This window comes from Piliocolobus tephrosceles, chromosome 20 (genome assembly GCF_002776525.5).
Source record: "Piliocolobus tephrosceles isolate RC106 chromosome 20, ASM277652v3, whole genome shotgun sequence".
NCBI lineage: Eukaryota > Metazoa > Chordata > Mammalia > Primates > Cercopithecidae > Piliocolobus > Piliocolobus tephrosceles.
The window spans coordinates 8,413,257-8,426,705 of NC_045453.1; the positions used below are offsets into that span (position 1 = coordinate 8,413,257).

A 13,449-nucleotide genomic window follows, 5' to 3' on the forward strand; every position below is an offset into this window, starting at 1 on the left:
AATAAAATAAATTAGCCAGGCATGGTGGCAGGTGCCTGTAATCCCAGCTACTCAGGAGGCTGACGCAGGAGAATTGCTTGGACCCGGGAGGCGGAGGTTACAGTGAGCCGAGACCGCACCACTGCATTCCAGGCTGGGCGACAGAGTGAGACTCCTTCTTAAAAACAAAAAAGTGTCCCATCTCTTCGTCCAACGCTCTGTCTTTCAGCTGCCCAGGCTTCTCAGTTCTAGGCCTTTGTACATGCGATTTTTTTGTTTCTCAATTGCCCAACTCCAATTTATCCTGTAAGGTCTGAGACTACACTTCCTCACTGTTTGAGAACCTACTGGCCCAAGCGGTCTAAACATCCTGTGCCTTTGGGAAGGACTGAGCTTCCGTCTTAAGCAGCTGGAGCATGGTGGACCAGTCACTTTCCATTTCTAACCCTCAGTTTCTGCTCCTGTCAACTCCCTTCACCCTTCACACATGTCATATTTAGTGCTTCAGACAAGGGAGGTCATGCTCAAGGCAGCTTATTCTCAAATCTTCATCTAAAGAGATCCTAAATGTTCCCTGGGTCTCTGCTGGATTATAGAATTCTCGTCCTTACCCTTGGCTACTGCAAATGGATCTTGGTCCTATGCCCACAGCAGTAAGTCCCAGCCCTGGCATCATTCCAAAGGAAAAATGTTATGTCACACTGGCCTAAGGCCTCTGGAATGGTCCATAAAACTCAGGGGAAAGTGTGTACATGGCAGGAAAGTGGGGTGGGCAAGGCATTACCTCCTCAGCCAGAAAGCGCAGTTTAGCCAGGAGCTTCTTGGCCAATGCCACCTTCTTTTGCACGTTGCCCCGTCTCAGGCCGCGTAGAAGTCGCAGTCCTTGTTTAGCCAAAAGGTTCTGGGAGGGCAAAAAGACAGCATGAGTGGAAGGCCCCAGATAGGCGCCCCTGAGTCCCTTCCCCCAGGCCGTACCAGGCTGTGCACCAGGAGTTTCCCTCGGCATCGATCCAGGGTATTGGGCCGGGTCATCGTCCTGCGCTCTGCACCGCGGCAAAACTGTCTGCAGTGAGCAGGGATGTGCACAGCAGACAGGAGTCAAAGGAAAGGAGAGGATGCTGACCTCCCACCCCAGCCTCCCTCATAGTCCTCTCAGTCTTGTGCTCTGAAGAGGCACCCTTTCTCCTGCAAAGATGGCCTATCTCTATTTGGACCACTCCCAAATTCATCAAGGCCAGCCTTGCTCTTGAGCGCCAGAGCTTGCTAATATTTAACCATCTACTACCCTGGCTACCCCAGGTGTGGCCCATGGACCAACAGCATTGGTATCACCTGCAGGCTATTTAAAACTGCAGGACCTCAGCCCCACCCCAGGCCCTGCTGAATCAAAAGCTGCCTTTATGCCCTAGGGGATTCCTAAACACATTGAAGCTTACAATGTGACGACGATGGTATGGTTTAAGTCTCCACCAGGTTGGCTAACATATAGCTTGAACATTACATTCCCAAGCCAAACGCATAATTTCCAATAACCCACCCCCCCCACCGCTGCAAAAAAACAAAAAACAAAACAAAACAAAAAACCCTGTTTCACCTCAGAACTTGAAAGTTCTGCTTTCATCTTTCATCCTTCACTGCTCTTTCTCTCATATTCCACATCAATTCATCAGCAAATTCTTTATGCTCTACCTTCAAAAAATATCCAGAATCTGGCCACATGCAGTGGCTCAGGCCTGTAATCCCAGCACTTAGGGAGGCTGAGACAGGTGGTGAATCACTCGAGGTCAGGAGTTCGAGACCACCCTGACCAACATGGTAAAACAACTGTGACTACTAACACTGAAAGGTTGAGCATGGTGAGAACAGAAAAGTAACCACCTACAGCCTCCCACCTCACTGCCTCTCCTGATGAGGCTCCTTGGCTGAGTCCCTGCTTCCTCCCTACCTCTAAATGCTGGAGCGCTCTAGGTTCTCAGATTTCTTTTTTCTATGCTCCCTTAATGCTGTTATCCAGCTCCATCTACATAATGACAGCTCCCAAATTGACATTTCCAGTTTAGAATTCTCCTCAGAACTCAACTTATATAGCTAACTGCGTACCACACATGTCCACTTACAATTCAATAAGAATCTCACAGTTAACACGTCTCAAACTGAGCTCCTACTATCTGCCTTCCCTCAGATCCTACCTCATCCCTGCTTCCATCAGACCTTCTCCTTTTTTTTTCTATTGAAAACATATTTTTTTTTCTTTTATCCAAAAAAAGATTTTGGCTTGCATAACTATGTGGTTGGTGCAGCCTTAGCCTCCTGGACTCAAACCATCCTCCCATCTCAGCCCCCTGAGTAGCTGGGACTACAGGTGTGCACCACCACACCCAGCTAACTTTTGTATTTTTCACAGAGACAATGTCTACCCATATTGTTCAGGTTGGTCTCAAACTCCTGGGCTAAATTCATCCTCCCATCTTGGCCTCCCAAAGTGCTGGAATTCCAGGTGTGAGTCACCACGCCCAGCCCACAAGCCAAAATCTTAGCAAGTCCTGAAGTATCACCCCCAATTCCAAATTTTCTCTTGAATCCAGTCACAGCACTCCATCTCCACTGCAACCATCCCCTAGATCAGTTCATCATCACCTGTCACCTGGATTATAACAGCCCCTTTAGTAATCTCTCTGCTTCCTCCCCTACTGATCCCTTTTAAAGATCTATGTGTTAGAGTGTATCTTTTTCCTTTTCAAAACATTCACTGCCCCCTCATCTCACTCAGAGAAGCAGCCAAAGTCATTAAAATGGCTTGTGAGGCTCCCACAGGATCTGTCCCTCCCCACCATCATTCTCCTTCCCCCAGCCTCCTCCAGTGTCTTCTACTATGTCACACTACCACAGTCACACTGGTTCTGTGCTCCTCTTCAAACACTCCAGGCATACTGTCCCTTCCACCTGGAACACCATTACAGGCACGGCTTGCTCCTCTGTCTTCATGTCACCTTCACAGTGGCCTCCCCTCCACACCCTTTCTGAAATTGCAATACCTTTCTAATGCTTCCTTGCTTCGTGTTCTTCCTTAACACTTATCCTACTTAGTATTTTTCTATCTGTTTACATGCTTATTTTACATGTCTCCACCCATCCCCAACCTCTACACCCAAACGTAAGCTTCAGGGTGTTTTTTTTTAGAGTCAGGGTCCCATTCTGTCACCCAGGCTAGAGTGGAGTGGCGTAATCATGGTTCACTGCAGCCTTGAACTCCTGGGCTCAAGATCTTCCCACTTCAGCCTCCCCCAAGTAGCTGGGACTACAGCAGTGAGCCATTGTGCCTTGCCAACTTCAGGGATTTTTGTGGGCAGGAATGCTTTTTCACTGACATTCCTATGCCTAAAACAGTGTCTGGTATAGTACGTGCCATAAATAGTTATCAAATAAAGTACCCTTTTGAGAAGAGGATCCAAAAATCACTTAAGTACCTGGAGCAGGTTATGGAATTCAGGGCCGTAGTGAAGGTCAAAAATGGAAGTAACTAGAACATGGTTTTTTGGGTTTTTTGTTTGTTTGTTTTGAGACAGAGTCTCACTCTGTCGCCTAGGCTGGAGTGCAGTGGCACGATCTTAGCTCACTGCAACCTCCACCTCCCAGATTCAAGTGATTCTCCTGCCTCAGCCTCTCAAGTAGCTGGGAGGAACCCACCATTATGCCCGGCTAATTTTGGTATTTTTCTCGTAGAGATGGAGTTTCACCATGTTGGCCAGGCTGGTCTTGAACTCCTGACCTCAAATGATCTGCCCGCCTCAACCTCCAAAAGTGCTGGGATTATGGGTGTGAGCCACCACGCCCGGCCAAACATGTTTATGTGGTTACAGCAATGACCTGGTAACTAGGGACCAATCAATGATGATGGGGAGAAAATTGACAATTACAGAGCTAATTCCTCCAGTGATGAAATTCAGATCACAGCTGCGGTCACTGGAGCAGGCAAGGAGGAGAGCAGATGGATGCAGAAGCCAGCAAGGAGGTGGACTGGGTGTGGGAAGGTGATTAGCAGGAACAAGTGTGGAAGAAAGGAGGCGAGGAGATTTGAAAAGAGACACGGGATAAGCCTCTAGAAGTGTGGGAAAGGGAACTCATGGAGATTGAAAACAGCTGAGGTGCCAGAGGATCCGGGGGAAACCTAACCCCCAATAATCTCATCAGCTCCCTGGATAGGAATAATTGTCTTCTCATTCTTCTGTAAGGTGCAGAGCAAATGCAGCTGCAAGCCACCCTGGGGTCCAGACAGCCACCAAGAGTCTCCCTTGCCCTGGAGTTGGCCCAAGTACAGGCAGCAATAGGGGTGGCTCTCAGTTTACCTGCTCCCAGCCACCAGCTCTTCCAGTGCCTGCTTGAGCTGTGCACAGGCACCAGGCCCCGGCCTGCGCAGCAGTCTCTCAACCTCCTGCAGCCCCTGGTCCTGCCCAACATGCAAGAGGGTCAGAGTCTTGAGAGTCCCTGACTCCGACCTCTTGTAGACCACACCCAACCCAAGGCCCCACCCACTCACGACCACACCTCTTGGCGTGCCCTTCTTTGGCTCCATCAGGTTGATGGTTCCATCTTTCTAGCCCCCTACTGGCTCCACCAAATGTGGGACCCCACCGGCAGTATCTCTCTCCATCTCCTTCATCCAGCCCCTTCCTGGGTCCAGCAATTCTGAATCTCTGTCCTCCCACAACTCCTGGCATCCTCAGTTCACGCAGAAGCTGTGCTTTTTGGCCCTTGCCGCCCCTGGCCTTGCACCAGCAAGGTGCTGGCTCTCTAGTGCCTGCCCATTAGCCCCACTGCAGAGCTCCCTTCAAAGGCTGCGGTGTCCCAGGCATCCCTATGGCCCGGTCTCTCCCTGCGAGCACCGGCCTTGCCCTTACCAGCCTCTCGGCCACTTTGTGCACGCAGTTGCTGCTCCGCAGGCGCCAGGTGTGGTCCTCCCAGCGACTCCACACATGCACGCATGGCTTGCGGTGACGGAGGGGCAAGCAAAAGTATGGCCTGGCAGGCGGAGAGGAGGCTTCGCAGGCATTCTGGGCTCCTGGGGACCTCCCAAACCCCCCTTCCAGCCACTGGGAGCACTCACCCACTGCCGTCCATGGGCTCAGGCCACTGAGCAGGGGTCCCCAGTTCCTCCTCCTCTTTCTCCTCCTCTGGCCTGGCTCCCAGCAGAGGCTGAGCCTCTGCCGACGCACCCTCAGTTCCCTCCCTGGCCCTGGACCCTCGGCCCAATTGCTCCTCCAGGCGGCCTGCCCGACCTGCCAGGGAGCAAAAAGGGTCAGTGCGCGCCAGGCTGACGGCCGGAACCCCCCCTCAACCAACTCTGCCTCAATAGAAGTCAGAACCCGCCCCTTACTGAAAGTCAACAGCCCCTTCCAGGGTCCTAAGGTCTGAAATGAGAGTGTCCACCCTCAAACCCATGGCACTCAGGGATTCGGCTAGGCCACACACCAATGGAGATCTCGAAGCTGATGGGCTGGGAGGCCACGGCAGGGTCGATCATGGTGGCCTCGAAGAGCACACCGAAAAGCAGGAAATCTTCACAGGGCGCCAGGACATTCTGCGGGAGGCCATCAGGCTGGAGTCAACGCCCACCCTCCCAGGGAGCACACTGGACTATGCTTGGCCGCAATGCCCACAGAAAGAAGTGTGACCAAGGCTTGGAAGTCACTGCAGGTATCCTACTCCCTCTCTGTCCTTGCTGCCCCAGCATTGGCCCTGGGTATGCGTCCTCTCTCCCTCAACATGTGCGCATATACCAGAGCCCATGTGGGCACACACCTCACTCTTCGCCCAGGCACCCAGATTGAGACCCCTGTCGTGATGTTTAATGCCTGAGAGTGAATTACACCTTCCAAAGCTGAGGTGACCCCGCCCCCTTTGCTACCCCCCAGCCCCCACCTCTGGCAGCGGCAGTAGCTCCTCCACCTCCACCTCCATGGCACTGGGAATCTCAGGTCCCTCGGCACCGGGGCTGGTGTCCACGTGCTGCGGAACCCCCTTTGGGGTCTGATCCCGCCTGGCTTTCTTTTTCTTCTTTCGGGTGAGCCGGGACAACCTGGACCCCTGCTGGGCCTGGGGAGGCTCAGGTTCAGCTCTCCCTTCCAACACCTGCACGGACACAGCCAGCAGAAGGCGGCCGCGGAACCAAATGCCTGGGCCAACGTCTTGGTTGAGACCTTGAAGACCATCCCGGAGCCCCGTGCCAGGGGGCGAGCCATAGAGGGGCACCCAGGCCGGGCCGAAAGTAGGGTTAAACCCCGCTGTGGGGAACAAGAGCAGCGTGTTGGAGGGGAGCGCGGGGAGTGCGAGTGCTGGTGAGTCTGTGCACCTCACCCTGATCTCCTCCAAGTATTAGGGGATGAGGGCAGGGGAGGGGGGCTAAGCCGCTCTTAAAGGGAAGAAGTTGGCCAGCAGCTGCGGATGCGCCGCTGTGGAACACGACCTGGGGCGCCTCTAAACCAGCTCAGCGCCCCAAGGAGCTGGAAACCGCAGGAGCCGGGGCTCGGGGGACGCAGCCTGAACCCTGGGGGCGGGGGCGGGATTGGGGCGGAGCAACGGGCGATCCGCAAGGCCTGGGGGTCGGGGAAAGGAGTGGACCTGCAGTGTCAGCGCGTGCACAGCTGTAGAAGAGTGGGACTGGGCTGGCTGGTTACTGGACAGGCGGCTGTGGTCAGAATTTTGCCAACAGAGCCAAACCTATGGTGGGGTTCACAGTCTGGGGGCGGCTTGAAGCCGTTTGTTTTGCTGGCGGACCAGCCTTCATAGGCGCAGCGGGGTCGCGAAGATTGGGCTTGCTGTTGGGAATGGGCCCTACAGCGCGATCGGACCGAGGCGAGTGAGGCCGGGTTTGCGGCGGCCAGATGCACTCACCTGCTCGGCCCGGATGGGAGATCCGCCTCAGGTCCAGCACGTGCGTAGCGAGGGCCGCGTCGACCAGGGGCGCGTCGTCCCGCAGCTGCAGGCGGAGGCTGCGTGTCAGCGGCGGGAAGAGCTCCACGAAGCTCAGCTGCTCGTTCCACTCAGGCGCCGCCGCCTCGGCGCGCACCGACGTCTCGCCCTGAAGGTGGCGTTAAAGATGGGCGGAGGGAGGTCAGCGCGCAGTCCGGGCGCGAGCCGCGGCGCTGTGGGCCCCGGAGGGACTTACCTCCTGCCCCAGGAAAGACACCCGCACATAGGGCTCCACCAGGACGCGCTGGTCGTGCAGGGCGCGGGCCAGGCTGCCCAGCAGCCCCTGGCGCAGCGCGGAAAGCCCCTCGGCGCGGTACAGGCGCACGCGGAGCCGCGCCCACGGCCTCTCGGCTGGCACTCCGCGTGGCAGGAGCAGGTTCCTGGGGGAGGGGGCACCGAGCGGTGGGGAGAAACTGGGATCTCGGCCCCTCCCATTATCCGTGCCCCACGGCCACCCCCGGATCCATGTCCCCCTCCCCACCTCACCCCGGCTCACTTCTCGATGTCCGAACAGTGCTCTGGGGCCGGGGGTAGCATTGGAGGGGGCAGGTCCCCGCGCGCCCTCACGGACAAGGTGACCTTAACGAAGCCCTTGGTCCCGGCGCGGGTGTCCCGGGGATCATGCAACGGAGCCCATCTTTGGTAGAATTGGCCATCTAGGGAGAAGGGGCGAGCCAGGAGTAAGGAGCGAACGGCGGGACGCACAGGGTGGCCGTGAGGCTGTCATCGGAGTGACAGACAATGGCCGGAGCTCCTCTGGCTCAGCAGGGAGGAGCGGAAGTGCCAAGAGTTCAGCCTCCGCCAGAGATGGCCCTCTCTGAAGTGAGTGTATAGGGGTCCATGCGGAGCCACCGCGGGGTCAATCTCTGGGGCCCTTGTCCGTGCAGAGTCTCAGTAAGGGGACGATTCCATACCTGGCTGGTCCAAGATGATGCCCAGGTCCATCCTGAAGGTGCCTATCCGGGTGGCCATAAACGGGAGGGTCTGCGAATGGAAAGCCTGGGGGGAAGGTGGGGTTAGTCCTGAGCTTTCCCATCCCCTCTTCTCTGAAGGACACTAGTCACCCCTACCCTGCTCACCGTGATCTCCAGCAGCAAGTCTTGGAGGTGAAGCCGTGTGTCATGAAATTCGAACAAGAAGTACTGAATTGAAGTGGGGATGAGAGGTTAAATGTGAAGGTTAGATGTGAACCGGCAGCTTACCCCAGGTCTCTTGCTCAGAAGACCCTCCTTCCCCCACCCCCAACCCTCTCACTGCAACCTTTTCCTAGATCAGCACCCCCTAACACCCACCCATAGGCCCAGCATCTGGCTCCATTTCCAACTAGGCCACGCCCCCTCCAGGAATAGTTCTCACATGGACCCCTGCCATTCTCTCAGGCTTGCCCTCTTCTGTGGTGGTGCCCACCTCATTGTAGAAGGGGCGATTGGTCCCACGCTGTGTGGCGGTCACGCGGCGCTGCCCCCCCCACTCGCACGGCCACATAGGGGTTAATGTTGACTCCGACCAGTTTCTGGGCCTCCAGCACGGTGACTCCCACCTGAGAGGTAGGGAAGGATGAGGAAAGGAAGCCAGACCTGCCTGGGTGGAGGGAAATAACGTGTGTCCCAGAAGAGGTAGTATTCCCAAGGGTTAGGCCCTGGAAAAAGAGCAGTACCTGGAAGTCTTGAGCTCTGGACACCTGGAAGGGATCCCCATGGGCCAGGGCCTTGGCGCGGCTGGGGAGAAGCTTAAGGTTAGCTCTCACTTGGTCCCTCCCCTGCGCGCCCACGCACACACTTGCTTGGTGCTGGGAATGATGTTTTCTCTCCCTCTGAAGTTTTGGATTCCAGATCCTTCAGGTCATGTCTTGCTGCCTCCATCTCAACCCTACACCCAGAATTTGACTCATTCCTGGAGCCCTGAAACCATTCATTTGTGCAACAGAGGTTTATTGAGTACCTACTATGTGCTAACACTGTCCCAAGCACTGGGATGCTGTAGTGAAGAGATGAACCTTGCCCTCATCAAGCTTTCATCCCCTGCATGTATGTGAGCCACTGTAACTGTGTGTATGAACATGGCAGTGTCTGCCTATGAGCAAGTGACCAGAGAATCCGCCCTTCCCACACACCCTGGGACTGTGTGTTTGTGAGGGCAGATGGGTGTGGGAGCAGGTATGCCATGGGTACAAGTTACCTCTTGAGAGGGCTGAACACAACACCAGAAAGTTCGACGTCAGGCTCGTCATCCAGGTCCTGCTCCAGCTCAAGCTCCAGCTCATTCTCCTCATCGTTCTGCTGGCCTAGGCTTCGAGCTAGCCTGCGGCCTAGAGCCACTGCCTGCCGCTCCAGCTGGGCCTCCCCAGGCCTGATAGGAAAGGCCCTCAAGGGACATGCCTGGAACCCATCACCCATCTCCGGGCAACCCCTGGACTTCTGGAGCTTTGGACCAACCCCTGACCCTTGAACTAATCCCACTGATCCTAGGACCAGTTCTTGACCTTGTGGCTGACTTCACTGATCCCAGGACAGACTCTTAATCCTGGGGACCTTTCTAATTCCAGAACTGACCTCTGATTATAGGACTGACCTCTGACCCTGGAACTGATTCAGTTCTGACCCAAGACCCTGGGGCTGCCTCCATATCACTGGCTCCTAACTCCAAGACTGACCTCGGTGACTCCAGGTCATCCCCACATACTTACTCCAGTTCCTGGAAGCCCACATTGGGGATAATTAACTCCAAGCTGGGGGAAGAGAAATGAAAGGACTAAAAGAGGAACGTGCCTGACTACAGAGCAATACCTGGTCAGCACACGTCCAAGGGTCACTGAATCGGCAGATCCAGAGTGGAACTAGGCACTACTTCTCCCTTTCCAGGGTCTGTCTGGGCTGAGACCACCAGGTCTTGCTTCAGTTGCCGGGGGGATTACCTGTCCTGGACGGGTGCCCCAAAGTCCTCCTCTGACCAGGCTCCAGTAGCACCCTCTGGGGGCTGGTACTTCAGGTCAAGCTCCACCTGGATCTAAAACCAGATACAGTATCCCCTAGGGCCCCCCTCCAACTGCCCTGGGTCTAAGAGAGGCCCAAGGACAATGCTAATGCCTTTTACTCCAGGTGGCAGAGATCCTTCTGACCAGCATCCGTGGTGCCTTGTGGTTCCTCTCTGATCATTCATAGTGTAGACTACTCATAACCTATTAAGAACTAAGTAGACAAGTTTCCTCTTTTTTATTTTCTTTCTTCTTTTTTTTTTTTTTTTTTTCATTTTTAGTATTGATGAGGTCTTATTATGTTGCCCAGGTTGGTCTTGAGCTCCTGAGCTCAAATGATCCTTCTGCTTTAGCTTCCCAAAGTGCTGGGATTACAGGCATGAGCCACTGTGCCCAACTGCAAGTTACCTCTTGAGGCCCAACAGGATTCCAAAATTCTCTCATTTTTGTTGGAAATCCCTTACGGTGACCTTCACTACTCTGCCTGGTCTGGCCCCACCATCCTTTCCAGCTTCTTCTCACTCTAGGCACCCCAGTTGTGCTCCTTCAAGGCGCTGGGCTTTTGCATATGCCTTTTCCTCTGCCTGGGACATTCTCTCCTCCCAGTTAACATCTATTATCCTTCAAGTCTAAGTTCAGGTACTATTTCCTCAGGGAACCTTCTCTGGCCCCCAAGTAGATCATACTCCTCTGTTGTACCCTCTCCCAGCCCCTACCAGCTTGCTTCTAACACCTGCCAGTTCCAGTTTCACATTTACTTGTGTGAATATTTGTTTAATGTTTGCCTCCCTTCCAAGGGTGTGAATCCTTATCTGATTTTGCTCACCACGGAATCCTCATTGCTCAGCTCAGCATTTGGCTTATCATAAGAGCCCAACAAATGATGACGGACTGAACAAAACACTCAACATTATATAAATGAGAAAACAGCTTCCAGGCCAGGCGCGGTGGCTCATACCTGTAATCCCAGCACTTTGGGAGGCGAAGGAGGGTGGATCACAAGGTCAGGAGTTTGAGACCAACTTGGTCAAGATAGTGAAACCCTTTCTCTACTAAAAATAAAAAAATTAGCTGGGCATGGTGGTGGGCGCCTGTAGTCCCAGCCACTTTGGAGGCTGAGGCAGGAGAATCACTTAAATGTGGGAGGTGGAGGTTGCAGTGAGCCAAGATTGCGCTGCTGCATTCCAGTCTGGGTGACAGAGTGAGATTCCGTCTCAAAACAACAAAAAAAAGAAAACAGTTTCCAAATGCTAAAGAACTTGTTCAAGTTCCCAGACGGGAAATGGCAGATCTGAGATTGGAAGCTAAGTCCATGTCTACTAGGCTATGAGCCCCTCCATGAAACACCAGGAAAATCCAGCCAGGTTCATCTTTGTCTCCCACAAGAATTGACTGCCGAAAGGAATCCTGGCTGGAGGCCTTGTTACCACTCCTCTCTGGGTCTTAGGTTTTCCCCTGTGAGAAACGGAACCCTTTATCTAGAGGTACTTGAGGGTGGCAACCTGGGGGCCGGAGGGGCTCACCGGGGACACTCGAAGATTCTCATCCACTAGGGCTTCCTGTAGCACCAAATGCCCAGCATTCTGTAGCTGCTGCAGGGAGATCACCAGGGTCCCTAGAGGCCTAGGGGAGTGGCATAGAGCAAAAGAGTGACCCAAGGGAATGGCTCTAAGTCACCCCCCAGCCCAACCGGCATCCCTGTCTCCCCAAGCAGACTCACCTAGGGCTGAATACACGGCTGCAGTTGACCACCTGCACAGACAGACACTCCCCAGCCAGTGGAGCCCCATAGTGGGGCCATCGGAACAGCTGGGGACAGGAGGAAGCTTGTGACACCCATGCTGTGCTGACCCCAAACTCCAATCCAAAGCCTATTCTTGGCTGGGTGTGGTGGCTCACGCCTGTAATCCCAACACCTTGGGAGGCCAAGACAGGCAGATCACTTGAGATCAGGAGTTCAAGACCAGCCCGGCCAACATGGTGAAACCCCGTCTCTACTAAAAATACAAAAATTAGCCAGGCGTGGTGGTACATGTCTGTAATCCCAGTTACTCAGGCGGCTGAGGCAGGAGACTCGCTTCAGCTTGGGAGATGAAGGTTCCAGTGCTCTGAGATTGTGCCATTGCACTCCAGCCTGAGTGACAGAGTAAGGCCCTGTCTCAAAAAAACAAAAAACAAAAAAAACAAAAAAAAAAACACCTATTCCTAACCCTCAGACAGGAGCCAATCCTCCAGACTTAGAGCTAACTTTAGGACTAACATCCCCAAACCTGGAAGGGATCCCTGCACATGGGTTTGAATCTGAGTGAGGGCTGATCTCGGGCTAACTAGTGAACAAGAATGAATTCCCTCAGTCTTGCAACTAATTTGTTCCAATCTGGGTCTGACCTCTCAGGCCTCAGACTGACCCCACCTCCCAAGACTACACTTCCCCAAACCCAGGAATGAGCCCCTGAACCCCAGGTTGGACTTGGATGGGAGACAGATCAGGAACCAACTGTACTGACCTCACCAATATCTGCTTCTTGACAACAGCGAATTTTTCTTGTTTTCTGGGTAAAACCTGCTCAGAACTGAAACTAGTCATTTATCAGTCCCTCCCCCCACACACAAAAAAATAATTTGTGTTCCCCACCCTTGGCCCAGTGTCAAGTCCCGGATTCACCCTTAAAGAAAGGTAGACAATAAGAAGGAAAGAGGCAGCGGGTTGGAGATACCAGGGTGGGTGGAGAAAGATACGGACTGTAGAGATGGGATGGCATTTGGTCAAGGGCCCAGGGAATGGAGGATCCATAGCCCCCAGTTTCAAATATCCTTAGAGTGCCCCTGCAAGCCTCACCTCGAAAGGTGAGCTTCACTTGTCGGTCGTGGGTGCCGGACAGCCCCGTTAGTCGTCGCACGCATACCGTCAGAGCCATGGTCCCAGTGGCACTGGCACTTCCACTGCCCATCTGCCCTTTTGCCCACCAGCCCGCCCACCTGAATCGCCTCTGACTCACTGGACTCACCCAGCAGGTTTAGCAATCCCTGCCCTTTAGTCAAACACACAGGGAGCAGGCCTGGGGGTCATGGGTGGAGAGGGAGGAGAGGAGCGAGAGATAGGGGTAAGGTCCTGGAAGTCAGTTCAGCCCTCCCTGCCTCCACCAGCTGCAAGCTGGCAGGACTGCCTCAGCCTCCATCCTGCATCTTCGGGGAGTGAGAGCTGTGATAGGGTGGGAGGGAGGCAAGGGGAGAGAACGGGACCCCAGTCTGCTCCCTGCCAGTCAATGAGGCCTCAATTTTGTTTTGTTTTGTTTTGTTTTGTTTGTTTGTTTGTTTGTTTTGAGATGGGGTCTTGCTCTATCATCCAGGCTGGAGTGTAATGGCGTGATCTCAGCTCACTGCGACCTCTGACTCCTGGGTTCAAGCAATTCTCCTGTCTCAGCCTCCGGGGTAGCTGGAATTACTGGTGTCCACCACCACAGCTGGCTAATTTATTGTATTTTTAGTACAGACGGGGCTTTACCATGTTGGCCAGGCTGGTCTCG

General features: G+C 54.2%; 1 protein-coding gene across 1 annotated transcript in view; it reads right to left on the reverse strand.

The window, feature by feature from the left end:
• LOC111548251 (fer-1-like protein 4) overlaps positions 1–12,840 on the reverse strand; it is a 52,931-nt gene extending 40,091 nt beyond the window's left edge. The window contains 22 exon segments of the mRNA XM_023220636.1: positions 764–880; positions 955–1,042; positions 4,326–4,426; positions 4,878–4,998; positions 5,084–5,255; positions 5,449–5,557; positions 5,899–6,260; positions 6,871–7,057; positions 7,145–7,328; positions 7,445–7,604; positions 7,863–7,947; positions 8,028–8,090; positions 8,356–8,415; positions 8,417–8,488; positions 8,606–8,666; positions 9,127–9,297; positions 9,635–9,676; positions 9,863–9,954; positions 11,446–11,545; positions 11,643–11,731; positions 12,430–12,485; positions 12,762–12,840. Of these exon segments, the coding sequence (XP_023076404.1) occupies positions 764–880; positions 955–1,042; positions 4,326–4,426; positions 4,878–4,998; positions 5,084–5,255; positions 5,449–5,557; positions 5,899–6,260; positions 6,871–7,057; positions 7,145–7,328; positions 7,445–7,604; positions 7,863–7,947; positions 8,028–8,090; positions 8,356–8,415; positions 8,417–8,488; positions 8,606–8,666; positions 9,127–9,297; positions 9,635–9,676; positions 9,863–9,954; positions 11,446–11,545; positions 11,643–11,731; positions 12,430–12,485; positions 12,762–12,840 (2,571 nt within the window).
• Between the last annotated feature and the right edge of the window lie 609 nt (positions 12,841–13,449).